The sequence below is a fragment of the Bubalus bubalis genome, chromosome 21, assembly GCF_019923935.1.
Source record: "Bubalus bubalis isolate 160015118507 breed Murrah chromosome 21, NDDB_SH_1, whole genome shotgun sequence".
NCBI lineage: Eukaryota > Metazoa > Chordata > Mammalia > Artiodactyla > Bovidae > Bubalus > Bubalus bubalis.
In genome coordinates, this window is record NC_059177.1 from 6,233,577 (window position 1) to 6,251,608 (window position 18,032).

Sequence of the window (18,032 nt, forward strand, 5' to 3'; positions counted from 1 at the left end):
TTCAAGCACACTGCATTTACCGAGCACCTTATTTCTATTGTCACATCATCTCCATCGCAGGTTATCAGACGTTAGATTCTGGAGGCTGGGGACCCCTGCATCATTCCAAGTCCTCCGTCCTTCACCAGCCTGGTGACCTTACCCTCTGCCCCTCAGCTGATCCGGGGTAACGGCACCCACACCTCACCGGGATGTGAAAAGGTGACCCCTGAAACTCAGTTAAGAGCACACAGCTACACCACCAGGATCCTGATGACTCCCCACTCTCTGGACAGGTGAATTCTTAGCAGTGGTTCTTCCGCTCGGGAATGAAGAGGAACTCAAAAAGTCAGGTGATGGGTGATGGGTGATGCTCCTGGGAAGGGAGCCAGGTGGGAGGCAGCCTCCACCCCCCCAAACCAAGGTGAAATTTCCCTCAAGTCCACTGAAATCAGAGGAACGAGGCCCAGAGCAAGGCTGACTTACTGCACTGCTGAGACCACCTTCCTGGGCTCTTTTCTGAAAACCCATAAATGTGTTCTCACTCATTAAATCACCAGCAATTATGCCTTCTCAACACTCTGTTTTCAAGACTGCATACAAAAATCTGTCCTTAATAATGAATAAAAGACTATATTAAAACTAGACTTGCAAACGGGCTCACAAATGAAAGCTCCTTTTTAATTAGCCTAAGAGCTGAGAGAAGCTGAAAAACAGAGAATAATCCAGCCTTCCGGGCCATGGCTGGTCCTCAAGCTGGGAGGTTTCTGCTTTAAATCCCACCAATTGATTTATCAATAAATATAAGGCCAATAATGAAGACTTTGAAACTGACATATCTAAAATAATTTTGAGGAACCAAAATATTCCAACAGGACGTTGACGCTGGAAAGAAAGCACAGAAGCATGGACAGTGACTCCAGGGGACTAGTCTGCAGGCTCCGTGCTGCCAGCCTTCATGGGCAAACTTGTCCTGGCCTGTCCCCATGGACCTGTGTACTGGGTGCTGGTCTGGAGTTCTGGGGGGCAGGGGTTTCCAGACGGGCTGGATGAGCTGTGTCCCCAGCGATCCACTGGGTGCCAAGCAGGGGGACCTGTGCCCCGCTTCACAGAGCGATGTCACCTCGGGGAGCTGAACAGTGCTGAGGGACCATTCAGGGAGGTCTCTGAGGAGCAACTAGGAAAAGCAAGGCACGATGAAGCCCTTGAAAATGGCATTTTATCACAGCCAAACACGCCGCAGCCTAAGGCAACCATTTAATGCTTCCCTGGGGCTTCCCTACTGGGCCAGTGGCTAGGACTCCATGCTCCCAGTGCAGGGGGCCCGGGTTCGATCCCTGGTCAGGGAACTAGATCCCACATGCTGCAACAAAGATCCAACACAGCAAAATAAATTTAAAAAAATAAGATTAGCGCAGGTAGTTAAGTACAAAATTTCAAGTGGACCCATCTAATTTTTGGAATGAAGGGCTGAAAAATGTCACTTCAAGCCCAACCAACACATTCACGGAATGTTCCAGATCAGTGCAAAGAAGGCAGTGAGGCAAAGAGAAACAACCCACCTCCCTCAGCACCACCCACCCACAACCCACCCCCCAAAGGAGCCTTGAGCACAATAACCAGAATCTTGGAAGTTTGGTATTCTTAGAAGCAATTTCCTGATGGGTGAGGCTGACTGAGGGGGAAACTGGGTCTTGTTCTGATGGGCAGGGCCAAGCTCAGTCAATCTTTAAAATCCAATTTTCTGTTGATGGAAGGGGCTGCATTGCCTCCCTGTTATTCGCCCTGAGGCCACTCTGGTGGAGGTAATGAAGATAATGGCGACCTCCTTCAAAAGGTCCAGTGCACACTGCCACACTCAGTGACCCTGACCCTGCAGCAGGCCACCACTGACCCATGCCTCCGCCAGAGACCCCTGGACACTCACAGGCAAGTCTGGGTCAGTCTCCTGTGGGGTCGCTGCTCCTTTCTCCTGGGTCCTGGTGGGCACAGGGTTCTTTCTGTGTGTGCCCTCCAAGAGTCTGTTTCCCCAGTCCTGGGTACAGGTCATGGTGGAGAGGTCTGACAAAATGTGGTCCACTGGAGAAGGGAATGGCAAACCACTTCAGTATTCCTGCCTTGAGAACCCCAAGAACAGTATGAAAAGGCAAAATGATAGGATACTGAAAGAGGAACTCCCCAGATTGGTAGGTGCCCAACATGCTACTGGATATCAGTGGAGAAATAACTCCAGAAAGAATGAAGGGATGGAGCCAAAGCAAAAACAACACCCAGTTGTGGATGTGACTGGTGATGGAAGTAAAGTCTCATGCTGTAAAGAGCAATATTGCATAGGAACCTGGAATGTTGCATCCATGAATCAAGGCAAATTGGAAGTGGTGAAACAGGAGATGGCAAGAGTGAACATCGATATTCTAGGAATCAGCTGGACTGGAATGGGTGAATTTAACTCAGATGACAGCTGTATCTACTACTGTGGGCAGGAATCCCTTAGAGGAAATGGAGTGGCCATCATAGTCAACAAAGGAGTCTGAAATGCAGTACTTGGATGCAATCTCAAAAATGACAGAATGATCTCTCTTTGTTTCCACAGCAAACCATTCAACATCACAGTAATCCAAGTCTGTGTCCCAACCAGTAATGCTGAAGAAGCTGAAGCTGAATGGTTCTATGAAGACCTACAAGACCTTCTAGAACTAACACCCAAAAAAGAGGTCCTTTTCATTATAGGGGACTGGAATGCAAAAGTAGGAAGTCAAGAAACGCCTGGAGCAACAGGCAAATTTGGCGTTGGAGAACAGAATGAAGCAGGGCAAAGGCTAACAGAGTTTTGCCAAGAGAACACACTGGTCATAGCAAACACCCTCTTCCAACAACACAAGAGAAGACTCTACACATGGACATCACCAGATGGTCAATACCAAAATCAGACTGGTTGTATTCTTTGCAGCCAAAGATGGAGAAGCTCTATATAGTCAGCAAAAACAAGACCGGGAGCTGGCTGTGGCTCATATCATGAACTCCTTATTGCCAAATTCAGACTTAAATTGAAGAAAGTAGGGAAAACCACTAGACCATTCAGGTATGACCTAAATTAAATCCCTTACACAGTGGAAATGACAAATAAATTCAAGGGATTAGATCTGATAGACTGAGTGCTTGAAGAACTATGGACAGAGGTTCGTGACATTGTACAGGAGGCAGTGATCAAGACCATCCCCATGAAAAAGAAATGCAAAAAAGTAAAATGGCTGTCTGAGGAGGCCTTACAAATAGCTGTGAAAAGAAGAGAAGCGAAAAGCAAAGGAGAAAAGGAAAGATATACACATTTGAATGCAGAGTTCCAAAGAATAGCAAGGAGAGATAAGAAAGCCTTCCTCTGATCAATGCAAAGAAATAGAGGAAAACAATAGAATGAGAAAGACTAGAGATCTCTTCAAGAAAACTAGACACACCAAGGGAACTTTTCATGCAAAGATGGGCACAATAAAGGACAGAAATGGTATGGACCTAACAAAAGCAGAAGATATTAAGAAGAGGTGGCAAGAATACACAGAAGAACTGTATAAAAAAAAGATCTTCATGACCCAGATAATCACGATAGTGTGATCACTCACCTAGAGCCAGACATCCTGGAATGTGAAGTCAAGTGGGCCTTAGGAAGCATCACTACAAACAAAGCTAGTGGAGTGGAGGTGATGGAATTCCAGTTGAGCTATTTCAAATCCTAAAAGATGATGCTGTGAAAGTGCTGCACTCAATATGCCAGCCAATTTGGAAAACTCAGCAGTAGCCAGAGGACTGGAAAAGGTCAGTTTTCATTCCAATCCCAAAGAAAGGCAATGCCAAAGAATGCTCAAACTACCGCACAATTGCACTCATCTCACACGCTAGCAAAGAAATGCTTAAAATTCTCCAAGTCACGCTTCAACAGTACGTGAACCATGAACTTCCAGATGTTCAAGCTGGATTCAGAAAAGCCAGCAGAACCAGAGAACAAATTGTCAACATCCGTTGGATCATCGAAAAAGCAAGAGAGTTCCAGAAAAACATCTACTTCTGCTTTATTGACTATGCCAAAGCCTTTGACTGTGTGGATCACAATAAACTGTGGAAAATTCTTCAAGAGATGGGAATGCCAGACCACCTGACCTTCCTCCTGAGAAATCTGTATGCAGATCAAGAAACAACAGTTAAAACTGGACATGGAACAACAGACTGGTTACAAATTGGGAAAAGAGTATGTCAAGGGTGTATATTGTCACCCTGATTATTTAACTTACATGCAAGTACATCATGAGAAATGCTGGACTTGAGGAACCACAAGCTGGAATCAAGATTGCTGGGAGAAATATCAAAAACCTTAGATATGCAGATGATACCACACTTATGGCAGAAAGCAAAAAACTAAAGAGCCTCTTGATGAAAGGCAAACAGGAGAGTGAAAAAGTTGGCTTAAAACTCAACATTCAGAAAACTAAGATCATGGCATCTGGGCCCATCATTTCATGGCAAATAGATGGGGAAACAGTGGAAACAGTGACAGACTTTGGTCTTTTGGGGCTCCAAAATCACTGCAGATGGTGACTGCAGCCATGAAATTAACACTTGCTCCTTGGAAGAAAAATTATAAGCAACTTAAACAGCTTATTAAAAAGTAGAGACATTACCTTGCCAACAAAGGTCCATCTAGTCAAAGCTATGGTTTTTCCAGTAGTCATGTATGAATGTGAGGGTTGGACTATAAAGAAAGCGGAACGCCATAGAATTGATGCTTTTGAACTGTGGTGTTGGAGAAGACTCTTGAGAGTCCCTTGGACTGCAAGGAGATCCAACCAGTCCATCCTAAAGGAAATCAGTCCTGAATATTCATTGGAAGGACTGATGCTGAAGCTGAAACTCCAATACTTTGGCCACCTGATGGGAAGAACTGACTCGTTTAAAAAGACCCTGCTGCTGGGAAAGATTGAAGGTGGAAGGAGAAGGGGACAACAGAGGATAAGATGGTTGGATGGCATCACCGACTGGATGGACATGAGTTTGAGTAAACTCCGGGACTTGGTGATGGACAGGGAGGCCTGGAGTGCTGCTGTCCATGGGATCACAAAGAGTCGGCCACAACTGAGCGACTGAACTGAACTGAGAAGCATTTTCTGTGAAAACTCAAGAAAAATGGTGGGTTACAGAGCCCACCCTTAATTAATATGAAAGAAAGGGAGATGGAGCTACTGAAAGGAGCTCATCTTTCAGTCTGAACTGAAGCCCCGCAAGAATGAGACGCAAGCCTCCCAGGCCCGTCCACGGCAGGAGTACACGGGGTGGGGTCCCCAGGGGGCCTTGCAGAGTCTCTCCAGACTCTTCTTTCACTTTCAGCACTCCACTGAGATGTCTGAAGGAGAATTTTCAGGCGCAGAGGAAAAATGAGAGCAGAAAATCCCAGCTCTGCTCGAGATGCTACAGCAAGGGTGTGACACGATTTCCAACACACATCATTAAGAGCTTTGTCCAGGGTGTGCAAGGTGAATGAAGGCTGCGGCCCCTAGCTGCCTGTTAAGGAACGGGGGAGCCCAGACCCTGAACGTCAGAGGCCGACCCTACACTCAGCAGACATGAGTCTCCAGGTCCTAAGTGACACGTTTTAACCTCATTTGGGACCTCCCCACAGAACCCCAGCATGCAGAGTCACTGTCTGCTCAAGTCGCCCCTCGAATATCTAAACCCTAACAGAACCCACCTGGACCCCTGTGCACTCCTTCTGCCAAACCAGCACCCCCTCCAGTCTTCCTCACCTCAGCGAAGGGCTCTTCCATCCTTCTAAGCTGCTCAGGCCAAAAGCCTGGTGTCATCCGCCTCTCACAGCTCACATCTGAGCCCCAGATGCATCTGATGAGGGGTTAATGTTCCAAACAGACAAAGAACTCACACATCTCGACATTAAAAAACCAAACAACTGACAACGAGGTGGAGGATCTGAAGAGACACACAGCAGTGCGCACGGCCGCTTAACAGCCAAGAGGCGCATGAGCAGATGCTCCACGCCTCAAATCAACAGGGAGAGGCAGCTCAAAACCACAATGAGACGCCACCTCACACCTGTCAGAAAGGCCATTGTGAAAAAGATCAGAGATAAGAAATGCCGGTGGGGGTGTGGAGAAAAGGGAACCCTCGTTCACTGGTGGCGGGAACATCACCTGGTGCAGCCACCATGGAGAACAGTATAGAGGTTCCCCCAAAGCTAAGGAGAGCACCGCCGTACGATCTGGCAATCACACTTCCGGGCATTTATCCAAAGAAAACGAAAACACTGACTGGAAGAGATACACACACCTCTATGCTCGTAAGCAGCATCATCTACAATAACCAAGGTATGGAAGCAATGTAAGTGCCCATCAATGGACAAATGGATCAAGAAACTGTGATATAAATACACAATGAAACAGTAATGATGAAAACCAATGAAATTTTGCCCTTTGTGACGAAAGGGATAGACCTAGAGGGTATTATACTATATGAAATAAGTCAGACAGAGAAAGATAAACACTGTATGATATACTTATAGGTGGAATCTAAAAAAACAAAATGAACAAAGAGAATGAACAAACATAACACAGCAGAAACACAGATTCAGAGAACAAACAGGCGGCTGCCAGAGGGGAGGAAAGAAATAGATGGGGGAGATTAGGAGGGACAGACTTCCAGCTGAAAAATAAATGAATGAGTCACGGGTATGAGCGTATAGTGCTGGGAAGAGCATCAACAGTTATGCAGTATTTTAGGTGGTGCTAGTGTTGAGGAATCCCAGGAGACACAAGAGACACAGGTTCGATCCCTGGGGCGGGAAGATCCGCTGGAGGAGGGCGTGGCAACCCCCTCCAGTATTCTCGCCTGGAAAACGCCATGGACAGAGGAGCCTGGTGGGCTACAGTCCGTGGGGTCACAAAGAGTCGGACATGACTGCATGACTGAGCACGCACAGAAACAAAGCAAAAAGCCTCGGCATCGCCTTCTGCTCACACCCACATCTGATTGCTCCACTTATTCACCCAGGTTCCCGCCCCATGTCACCACCCCACCATCTCTGCCCTAGCCCAAGCCACCACCATCTCCTGCCTGGATTCTCATCATAATCTCCTGACTGGTCTCCTTGTGCCCCTTTCTCCTCTTATGACCTAGCGGCAACAAGCAGCTGGAACAGTCTTGCTAAAATGCAAGTCAGTTCACGGAATCTTCTACTCAAAGCCCACATCTTCGCAGCTCACTTAGCATCAGTGACAGCGAATACCCCAGGGGATGGACCCCAGGCTCCCACATTCCCTGGCCACAGTTACCTCTCTGACCTTATCTTCTCCCCCTCTCTCCCTCCCTTCTCCAGGCACACGACTTCCCATCTCAGTCCAGCATGCAGGGGCCCCCTGCCCCTGGTCCCCAGGGCCTCTTTCTCTTTGTCAGACACACTTAGCAGGCCATTGACAAGGCCTGTTCTTCATCACCCCCCGAGGTCCTTCACCACCCCCTGGGGTCCTTCACCACCCCCTGGGGTCCTCGCCCAGTTGCCTCCTTCTTAGTGAGGTCTATCCAGCTGCCACTCCAGCCCATCCTCTAGCTCCACCACCCTGTCCCCCCATCCCCAGGTCCACCTTCCCTGCTTTATTTTTCTCTCTAGCACTTAACACTTTCTAAAGCACCGACCACTGTATTTCCCCAGCAGAAGAGAGCTTCATGAGGACACATTTTCTTCCGCGTGTTTTGTTCACTCAAGTATTCATGGCTCCCAAGACAATGGCTGGCATACATTAGGTGCTCAATAAAAGCCTGCTAAGTCAATGGGAGGTACTCTAATCTCCTGGAATTCTGGAAGGGCTTCTGAGGAGCCATGTATATATACCCTGAACCCAAAAGCCAAATTTTGTGTTGGATTTTTTTTCTCTTTTTTGAGAGTCTGTGGCCAGAACCTCAAAGGGACTGATGACTAAAAGGAAGTTGAAGAAACATTTACATAGGCACCTGAATTTAACAAGGATTATTAAAGTTTTCCTCCAACAATAAACTGCATTCATAGCTATCCACTAAGAGGGGAATGTGTGATCCACGCATGGTCTGATTACACTGGGTTCTTGATTCAGAACTGCAAGCCCAGCATCCAGAGATTTGTCTTGAGAATCATTTATGAGCAGATAATGAACAGGCAGCTCTATGATGCTCAGGGCATCGCTGGTGGCTCAGAAGGTAAACAATCTGCCTGCCATGCAGGAGACCTGCTTTCAATCCCTGGGTCAGGAAGATCCTCCGGAGATAGGAATGGCAACCCATTCCAGTATTCTTGCCTGAAGAATTGAATGGATAGAGGAGCCTGGTGGGCTACAGTCCATGGGGGTCACAAAGAGTAGGACACAACAGAGCAACTACATTGTTTGAGAGCCAGAACACAGATGAGGATGAGTAAAGATGTGTTTTCATAGATTTGAAGCCAACTCTAATATTCATACGGAGCTGGAAATAAAAGGATCTGTTTGGTGGCCCGCACATGAGGAGAAGGTGAAGAAGCCAGCCTAATAGGCAAAGAGCCGCATCCTGCTTCCTGCATCACCCCGGCCCCACCGGCAAAGGGCCAGGACCTGGTCCCCAAGGGCAAGCCCCATCCCTAGTTCCCGCCCGTCCACTTACCCCAGCTCTGTGATGAAGTAAAAAGAAAGGAGTCCACACGCACACCCTCAAGCACCCATCATGTACACAAATGTCCCTCCATCGGAGCCCAGCTCCACCCCTCAGCACGGCTTACCTTCCCCAATCATCGAGACCCCCACGGACATTCCCATGAACTTGCTTTTGGTCCACACGTGAGTGTTAACACACAGTCTCTTCTCCTTGCACTCACAGTAGAAGCAGGAGATGGGCGGATGATGAGACACCTGCTCGGCCACAAACCGCAGCTTGTAGTTCTTGGAAGAGTCATCAGCCATCGGGTGTTCGTGGCCCGCGGGAGCGGGGAGGGCAGTCCTCCGGGCCTTGACCTTGTCCTTGGGAACCTCCCAGGAGCAGTGGAACGTCTCGCCAATGATGGGGTTGTAGGGCTTCTTGGCCAGGGCGCCCTTGCGGCCCTCATGGAAGGCGGTGAGGTAATACTCCACAAAGCCGATGACCCGGTCCTGGGGTGTGGCCCCCGCCGCGACGGCCAGCAGCAGGTCGGGGTGCGCCAGGAAGTCCGCGTACATCTCCAGCAAGGACCGCTTCTCCAGAATGAACGTGGGGAGCACCACCTGCGCCCGGAGGAGGCAAGGTCAGACAGCAAGCCCTGCGGTTACAGGCGAAAGCTGGGGCTGCCACCCCCTAGGCACAGTCCCCAGGGCCGGCGCCAAGGCCAGTTCCTTGGATGTGCGCACGCGTGACACATCAGATGGCAGAATGTCTGAGGAACTGGAAACGGCTGCGGTGGCGCCCATGATGCCCACCCAGCCTTGTGGGCGAGACCGTCCTGAGCTGTCTTCCACTCTGCTCACCTGGGCTGAAACCACAGCCTCTGTATCTCCCTCCACGGCCAGTGCCTTGCTAACACGCAGCCCTCGGTCAACACCCAGCTCTCCACATTTACAGACGTGAAGAAAACAGCTCCCAAGGGCTCTTTTGTATTCTTCCTACCATCAGGCACTGCCCAGGGCAATGCTCGGTGTGTCCCCACAAACCCGGATCCTGGGGCTCAGGGCTGCATGTCAGAGGGGGTCCAGATAGACCACCACCCACGGAGACAATCTGTTTGGAAATTGCTATAGCAAGAGCAGTATAGAAACCCTACCAGGATTGGGACAGAAAATGAGTATAGAAAGGGCCTTGGCCCATGTCTCTGGAGGCAAGGCCAGCTAGCAGCAGTGTTCACAGGGCTCCCACGCACAGGAGGGCCACAGGCGGAGGCTGCTCCGTGGGCTGGGTCAGGAGAAATGAGCTATGAAGAAACAGACTGGGCTACAGCAAAAGCTTCCGGTAAACTGCCTGGCAGAGGGGCCGTCCCCTCGCAGTGTCACTGGCCCATGACTGAGAACAGGGAGGAGCCTGGAGGGTCCACCAGGGGCTACGGCACTCCTCATTGGTCCAACGTGGATCTGAGTGCTCCCCCGTGTGCCATACACCCAAACGCCCAGAACCCAGGGATTAGGCCACCTAAAGCAGGTGAGGGACTTTCTGGGACACAGGCAGCCCCTCACCACGCCGACCTGCTAGCACCCCTCAGCGAGCTCACTACAAGGCGGCTGTGGGCCAGTAAGTGCACCTGCCCGGCTGCAAGACAAGCCTGTGCTGACCTGGAACGCCATCTCACTCGGCTCCTCCTCTCCTAGGGTCACCAGGTTTTGAAGCTGAAGACCAGTCCTGACCCCTGAACTGCCCGGGTGAGGGGAGGGGCTGGCCAAGGTCGCACACTGGCTTCTGCTCCTCCCTGTGTGGCTGAGTCTGTCCTTCTGCCACATCCGTGGCGCCAGGCCATTCGAAAGCGTCACGAACCGGGAATATCACATGCAGCCCTGTGACTGGGTCCCCAGCTCGGCCCTCACTGGGACCATTCCTTTATAAAGACGGAGACACAGTGGAAGTGAGGTATCCTGAGAGACAGGAGGACACGAGAGAGACAGGCAGACATGAGACAGCCAGGGGGACACAAGAGAGACAGGCGAGGCAGACACAAGACAGACAGGCAGACATGAGACAGACAGGTGGACACGAGACAGCCAGGCAGACACGAGACAGCCAGGCAGGTACCAGACAGCCAGGTAGGCACGAGACAGACAGGCGGACACAAGACAAACAGGTGGGCACAAGACAGACAGGCGGACACGAGAGAGACAGGCAGACACGAGAGAGACAGGCAGACACGAGACAGGCAGACACGAGAGACAGGCGGGCACGAGACAGACAGGCAGACACAAGAGAGACAGGTGGACACGAGACAGACAGGTGGGCACGAGAGAGGCGAGGCAGATACTAGAGAGACAGGCAGACACTAGAGAGACAGGCGGACACGAGCCAGCCAGCCTCAAGAACAGCAAAGCACAGATACCTCAGAATAAGCTAGGGAAAGGCCAGCCCACCGGGAAGGGGAGGCCGGTATCCTTCTTAATGCTTTTCTATCTTTCACTTGAAAACGAGAGGACAGCGCAGCTGTGACAAGTCAAAGGAGCCAGACGCAGAATGAACACATGACACAGCCCACAGAAGGACCCCACGTTCAACACGTCTCTCTTGGCGACAGAAGTGTCTTCACATTTCTTATGAGTATCTTTCTGCTTCCTTTTTCTAATAAACTGCAAGAAGAAACATCTAAACCACAACCATACAAACTAACGGAGATCTTCTAATTTTCTTTTGAGCCACAGCCTGACAGATTTGAGCAGCTCAGTGCCCAAGGACTCGAGCTGACCAGGAAAAACACATTCTGGCTCAGAGTGGCCTTCAGACCCCACTGATCTCACCTCCTACAGCTCTGGGTGGGAGGAGGTCAAGTTCAGCCCCCTTCCCCATGCTCTGTGGGGGCCCGACTATGTCTCTTATGTCCTCCCCCAACAGAGCCACTCGAGGTCCCCGCAGGAACGCCTCCCACACAGGCTGTGCAGGTTGGGAGCTGTGGATTTAAACAGCCTTTGAACTCCCCCTCCTTCCAGCCAATAAAGTTAAAATTAATTTAAAAAGTAAAGAAAGGGACTTCCCTGGTGGTCCAGTGGTTAAGACTCTGCACTCCCAATGCAGGGGGGCTGGGGTGATCCCTGGTCAGCGAACCAGATCCCACATGCATAACTAAAGATTCTGAGTGCTGCAACTAAGAGCCGGCACAGCTAAATACATAAACATTTTCAAAAAGAAAAGAAGCCTCCAGGGTCCCCATCTCCAGACCCTCCCACACCTCTCCACTCCTGTTCTCCCACCCAGGCAAGGGGTTCTCTGCTGGGGTCGGCTGTTGGGAGCTGAGCCACACTGAGGCCTCCAGCCCAATGGACAGAGCTGCACATGAAGGGGGTCCCATGGCCTGGCTCCTCCTCCCCGTCCCCCATGGGACTAGGTGTCTCCGTCAACCATTCCACCTCTGGGACCCAAGACTGAACATGAAGGCAAAGAATCATGCAGATATTTCTGCTGTCCTGGGAAAAGGGCTAGAGTTTAAGACATTTACTCCAAGCTAGCATTTCTGAACTCAGAAGCTGAAGGATTAAGACAAATTAAATCGGGACTTTCCTGGTGGTCCAGTGGCTAAGACTGTACACTCCCAATGCAGGGGGCTTGGATTCGATCCCTGGTCAGGGAACTAGATCCCACATGCACAACTAAAGACCCGCTGTGCCACAACTGAGACCGGGTACAGCCAAATAAACACATATGTAAACAAATGTTTTTTTTAAAAATGAAATAAATGGAGAAAAGACCGCCACTCAGAATCCCCAGCTGTGGATCATTAAAGCCCAAAAGCCTCTTTGGGATGCTATGGTCAGCTCTCTGCTCTCACAGGTGAGGGACAGACAGGGGAGGAGGCAGGGAAGGTGTGTGGAGGGAACCGCAGGGCCCCCGACTGCTCCCCAAGTTGGGTCCATCACCCCGACACCACTATTCTCTGCTTCTGGCCAATGAGAGCATCTTCTTTCCCTCAGTGACAAACAAGGTGAGCGTTCACTGGACGTCAGAATGGATGGCTGGGCCACCCCTTCTCCTGTCCCTGATTATGGCCAAGGGGGTCAGGAAGCAGCCCAGGGGAAAGGGTGGGATGAGAGCCCCACCTTCCAGTCCATTTTACTCTTTCCAGGACGACAAGGCAATCCACCAGCCCCAAACTGTCATTAATATGCAGACAGGGGACTTCCCTGGTGGTCCAGTGTTTGAGCATCTGCTTTCCAACACAGGGGACTTGGGTTCAACCCCTGGTCTAGGAACAAAGATCCCATCTTCTGCGGAGCAACTGAACCCATGAGCCATAACCAGAGGAGCCCACACACCTCAACAGAGACCCAGCACAGCCGGAAGAACAAACCAAACCTGGCCTTAACATGCAGAGGGGAGGGAGCCGTTGGTAACTAAGAAAGGACACTTCCGGTGCCCCATCTCTGGAAAAGCACAACTGACCCTCCCTAACCCACCCTCCTTTCCAGCTGTCACGCCCACTTCTTCTCCACGCCACCGCTGGACGCATCTTTCTAAACTCTCTGCGAGAGACAAAGGCCAGGGTGTCCCTCACCTTCTCCAGTCTCACATTATCCCTCATTTTCTGCCTCCAGCCTTCCCCTCACAAATGTGCATGCACACACACACATGTTCAGTCCTGTCTCTCTTGCCTGCCCTCCCTCCTGCCTTGTCTAAATGAGAAACAGCTCAAGGGTAACCTCCTCTAGGAGATCTTTCCTCACAGCCCCTGCTTCCAGGCGAACCCACCCACCGGCTCCTTGACTGTAACCATCAGACACCCCCATTGTAGCATCTCCAGGGCTCTCTTGCTTTGATCAATGCTAAACAGAGCCTTATTGGAACAACTGGGGGAAATTTTACTATGGGTGTGTTAGGGGACGCACACTAACTGAAACCGCAACTCTGGCTAGGCACCAGAGTAACCATCTGTGTGAGTTATTTTATGACAGGAAGTCCTGTTAAGGAACTAAGCCATCACCAACCGGAAGAGTTCGGGAAAGGTCAAAAGGAGACACCACATGTCCTTCCACCTCCCACCTCCTTCTCGCTGGCATCCATCTTGGCTGAGCAATGCATGCCCCACGGGAGACAGCCTGGAAACTGATCCCATCACCACGAAACCCGAGGCTGCGGAGCCACATGGCAGGGCAGTTCTCCTGGGGTCCCACACCCTGCTGCTCTCCGCCTGGCGCCCCTTCCCAGTGAAATCTCTCGCTTTGTCAGCATGTGTGTCTCCTCGGACGATTCATTTCCAAGTGGTAGACAAGAGCCCATGCTCGAGCCCTGGAAGGGGCTCCCCTTCCTGCAACAGGTGTGTGAGAAACAGAACGGCATCAAGGTTAAACTCTCCCAGGGTGACGAATGAGTCGTGCAGGAGAATGTCCCCGTCAGGTAACTGATGATCTGCCCAGCTCCACTCACTGAGGGACATCAGGGAGGAGGGCCGTGTCTGCGATCTACTCTGAAACGGCTCATCAGGAAACTAACACATACATACACGTCCATGTGTTCTTGTGAGGGACAGAGAGAAGCGGGAGAGGAGGAAGAAGAGAGAAAAGTGCGAAATGGCAACATGTGAACAACTGGCCGATAAAGGTGAAGAATGTATGTGCAAATTCACTGTTCTCTTCCTGCAACTCTGCCGTAGACAGGAAAATGGGCAAAATAAAGAGCTGAAAGGAAAAGAAAAAAAGGCTCTACGAGGGATGCAACACCTGGGAATTTACTAGTTGTCCCAGACAATGCTCCTGAAATGAAAGACGCAGGGAATGTGGCCTCACAGCCAACCGCAGGTCCCACCCACTAGGCACCCGCTAGGCATGTGGTGCTGTGGCTCTGTCAGCTCTGGGAAAAGTAGAATTCCCGGAGAGACGGGGGAGAATGGGGCAGCCATGGGGTGACTGTCTCCCCGTTTATCTCTTGCTGGTGTTTGTGCAGCATATCCAACCCACGTCTTTCCACCCAGCACCATGACCATCCTGGACAAAGACGTCACCCTTCCCTCTAAAGTAGATTCTCTCTCGCCTATGGTCCCTCCCTGACATTCCTTTTTTTGGTCCCTTTGCAAGTCAGTCACTTAATCATCTGTGTCTTGGGCGGTGGACACTGTAGACACGAGAGCCAAGAAGTGGGGAGGACTAATTGGGCCGTCTGTCTCCAAGCAGAGAGGCGAGCGACGGCCCAGCTGCTCAGGATGACGGCAGCCAAAGCCCCGAAAGCACTGCTGCAGGCTCGTCAAGGCATCCGCCAGGGCTGCCTTTGCTGCCACCAACATAATTAAGACCTTGAACTACTTTGGGGAAAAGGAAAAAAGATCTGCACTTGGGAATCAGAGAAAACTTAATTACAGCTAAATTTGCAGCAGTCTAGAAGTAACGAACTACCCTTTGGGTTGGGCTCCTAGAACCTGGAAACAATTGACTGCCCATTGAGAAAGTCAAAGGGTCCCTGGAAAGAGTGATGGCCCGTCCCTTCCCCACAAAGGGGAGCACTGTGGGCCTTCTCTAAGGAAGGGCTGGGTGGGAGCCACCTCTCCAAAGAAACATCAGTTAACTTGGTAACCGGGAGAGCCATCTACCTGATGCTCTGCCATTAAGACTGGCAAATCCACCAGGAGCAAACAGCAAGGAAAGGAGACCAAGATCAGCCCCCGAGATGGATCTATGCAATCCTTTAAGGCAGCCAGAGGACGTACACACAAGCCCACCCTTACAAAGCAAGCAGGAGAGGAGCCGCACTGCCCAGGGGTCTCTACTCAGCCGACAGGATTCTCCCCTGAGTTCCCTTAAAGGGCCAGCTCCCTTCATGCCTATTTCATGGTGCTTGGGACATCACAAAAGGCATTCATTAAAACTGTTGTTGGATGAAATGAGTTTCAAATAAAATTTTACTTTTTCTGAGAAGATATTTACTACATATAGAGAGGTGCATTTGTTGGAATCAGGTCCCAGTTAGCCTCAGGGTTCAAGACCTCGGCTCATAGGAGAGTCAGAGGCTGTGGGTCGAGGTTCACCTCTTGGCTGCGGCAGCCGTGAGGACCTGGGCAAACTCTCCCCTGAGAAGGAGGAGCGTAAGCACAGCAGTGTTGTTAATCTGTGCATGTTGTGACTGCGCCTGGGAATGTGGCCTAACAAAATAATGTGATTAAAGGAAAAAGCTGTGCATTTAGGATGTCCACTGTATAATATCAAGTAGCCACTTGAGGAGGTCATGCAAGACAACACAACAGTCTGCTGGGAGGTTATCCATCCGTGAACAGGAATGCAGGCCATGAGAAAGTTTTCGTGCAGGCATGCAGGTATCTGTCCTAATGTGATTCTCTATCCAGGGGGTCCACGAACCACAGCCACAAACTAAATCTCTTGGTTTTACAAACAGCAATACTGGAACAATTTAAACAATTCTTTAAGAATCAGGGAAAATCAAGACAAAGAAATAAGAATACAAAATTTTTTTTAAGAAATTAAAAAAAAAAAAGAATCAGAGAAACTTCACAATGATCTCAGCGAGTTTCTCTCTCAATGTACAGAATCTTGGCTAGCATCCTTGATGGACGGGATATGCATGGAGCACCCAAGGAGAGCTCAACCTACTCTGTGCCTTGCACTAGTTCTGAGCACAATTATCCTGAATTTACAGAAAAGGAAACGGAGACACTCGGAGGCAAGGTGACTCAGTCGGGAGGCATCCAGGCTCAGAGCCATGGGCATGAACACAGGACTCTCCTGCGAGTCCCTGGGGTCTGCACACTTCTACTCTGCTGCCTGCCTCCTGCTCCAACGATGAATGGTACTGGATATGGGCAAGCCCTCTGCCCCTTCACAGGATTCCAGCCCCTCCCCTCTTAAGTTCCCGCAGGCACCTCCACCCTCTCCCCCGACTGTTCGCAGCGGCATTCAAACATCTGCAGAAACTACACTTGTCAATTGCAGACCTTCCTTCCAACTTTCTGCTCCCCTTGGCATCAAAACTCCTTGAAACTTTACTGCCTGTCTCCACTTTTTCTCCCCATCCTCCCTTGAAGCCACCCAATCATACCTTGACCAAAACAAAGGCAATGGTCCCTCTGCAAGCATGCTTTTTCCCCACCCTCAGCTGGAATGCCATGCAGTGGAGACTCCCTTCTCTTTGAAACACTGTGTGACCTCATGCTACCATGTTCCTCTGCTTCCTGTCCTCTCTCTCCAGTGACTCTCCATCTCTCCCAGAGAAGACAATGGCAACCCACTCCAGTACTCTCACCTGGAAAATCCCATGGACGGAGGAGCCTGGTGGGCTGCAGTCCATGGGGTCGCGAAGAGTCAGACATGACTAAGCGACTTCACTTTCACTTTTCATCTTCATGCATTGGCGAAGGAAATGGCGACCCACTCCAGTGTTCTTGCCTGGAGAATCCCAGGGACGGGGGAGCCTGGGGGGCTGCCGTCTATGGGGTCGCAAAGAGTCGGACGCGACTGAAGCATCTTAGCAGTAGCAGCAGCAGCATCTCTCCAGACTCTACATATTGGAGATTCTCTGGAATTTCTTCCTATGCCTCTATTCACTCCCTTTTAGGAGTGAATGGATCTCTCAGACCCAAGAGACTCAAGGTTGAACCTGGGGTGTCCCCCTGACCTCCCCATTCTATACCTTCTTTCCCTTGCTAAGCGGGGGTGGTGGTCAGCTCCACTGTGGCCCTCGGCGAACCTGAGCCCCTGGAGATCTCACTCCTGCACAGTCCCCTTGTCATACACTCATCAACAGAGGAGAACTGACATGGTGTCAGTTTGGGGCCCAAGGTTTATCAGCGTTCACTTCTGCCCTCCTGGGAGTTTTGAGCTGGCTACCCTGCTGGACACACCGCGAAGGAAGGATTCACGGAGAGAGAAGGTCCTGGAACTTCATGGTGAGAGAAAGGCCCAGCTGTTCCAACCAAGTCCAGCCCACAGTCAGCCCAACAGCTGAAGACAGGCACACAGGCAGTGGCCACAGGCAAGACCAGCAGGTGGACTGCTCGGCTGAGCCCAGCCTAGACTGCTTGACTGTGCAGAAGTAAAAGGGTCACTTTCGGTCATTTTGTTTAGGGTCGTCAATTCCTCAGTAAAAGATCTCTGAAACAAACAGCAGTTCTAATTTTTATTATCCCAGTAGCCTGGGTTACAGTCATCCTTTATTCCTCTTTAGCTCGTATCCTACATCCAATCCACATGCAAACAGAACAGTCACAGCCCGCTGGCACCCCTTCTGTGTACACCTAGAATCTGCCACCACCCTTACCACTGACTGTCACCTCCTCCGTTTCCACCATGACCTTGCTGCCTACACCCCGCTCGCCTTTTCTCAGTCCACTTTCCACACAAGAGTCAAAATAAACCTTTACAAATATAAGGAAGGGAATTTCCCTGGTGGTCCAGGGGTTAAGA

At 50.6% G+C, this 18,032-nt stretch overlaps 1 protein-coding gene across 9 annotated transcripts in view; it reads right to left on the minus strand.

Moving 5' to 3' along the window:
* The window catches only part of OSBPL10 (oxysterol binding protein like 10), a 334,487-nt gene that overhangs the window by 14,817 nt on the left and 301,638 nt on the right, over window positions 1-18,032 (minus strand). For all 9 annotated transcript variants that reach the window (XM_025272583.3, XM_044934022.2, XM_044934026.2 and 6 more), the window contains one exon: window positions 8,759-9,236. In XM_025272583.3, the coding sequence (XP_025128368.2) occupies window positions 8,759-9,236 (478 nt within the window). The remainder of the gene's footprint in view (window positions 1-8,758; window positions 9,237-18,032) is intronic.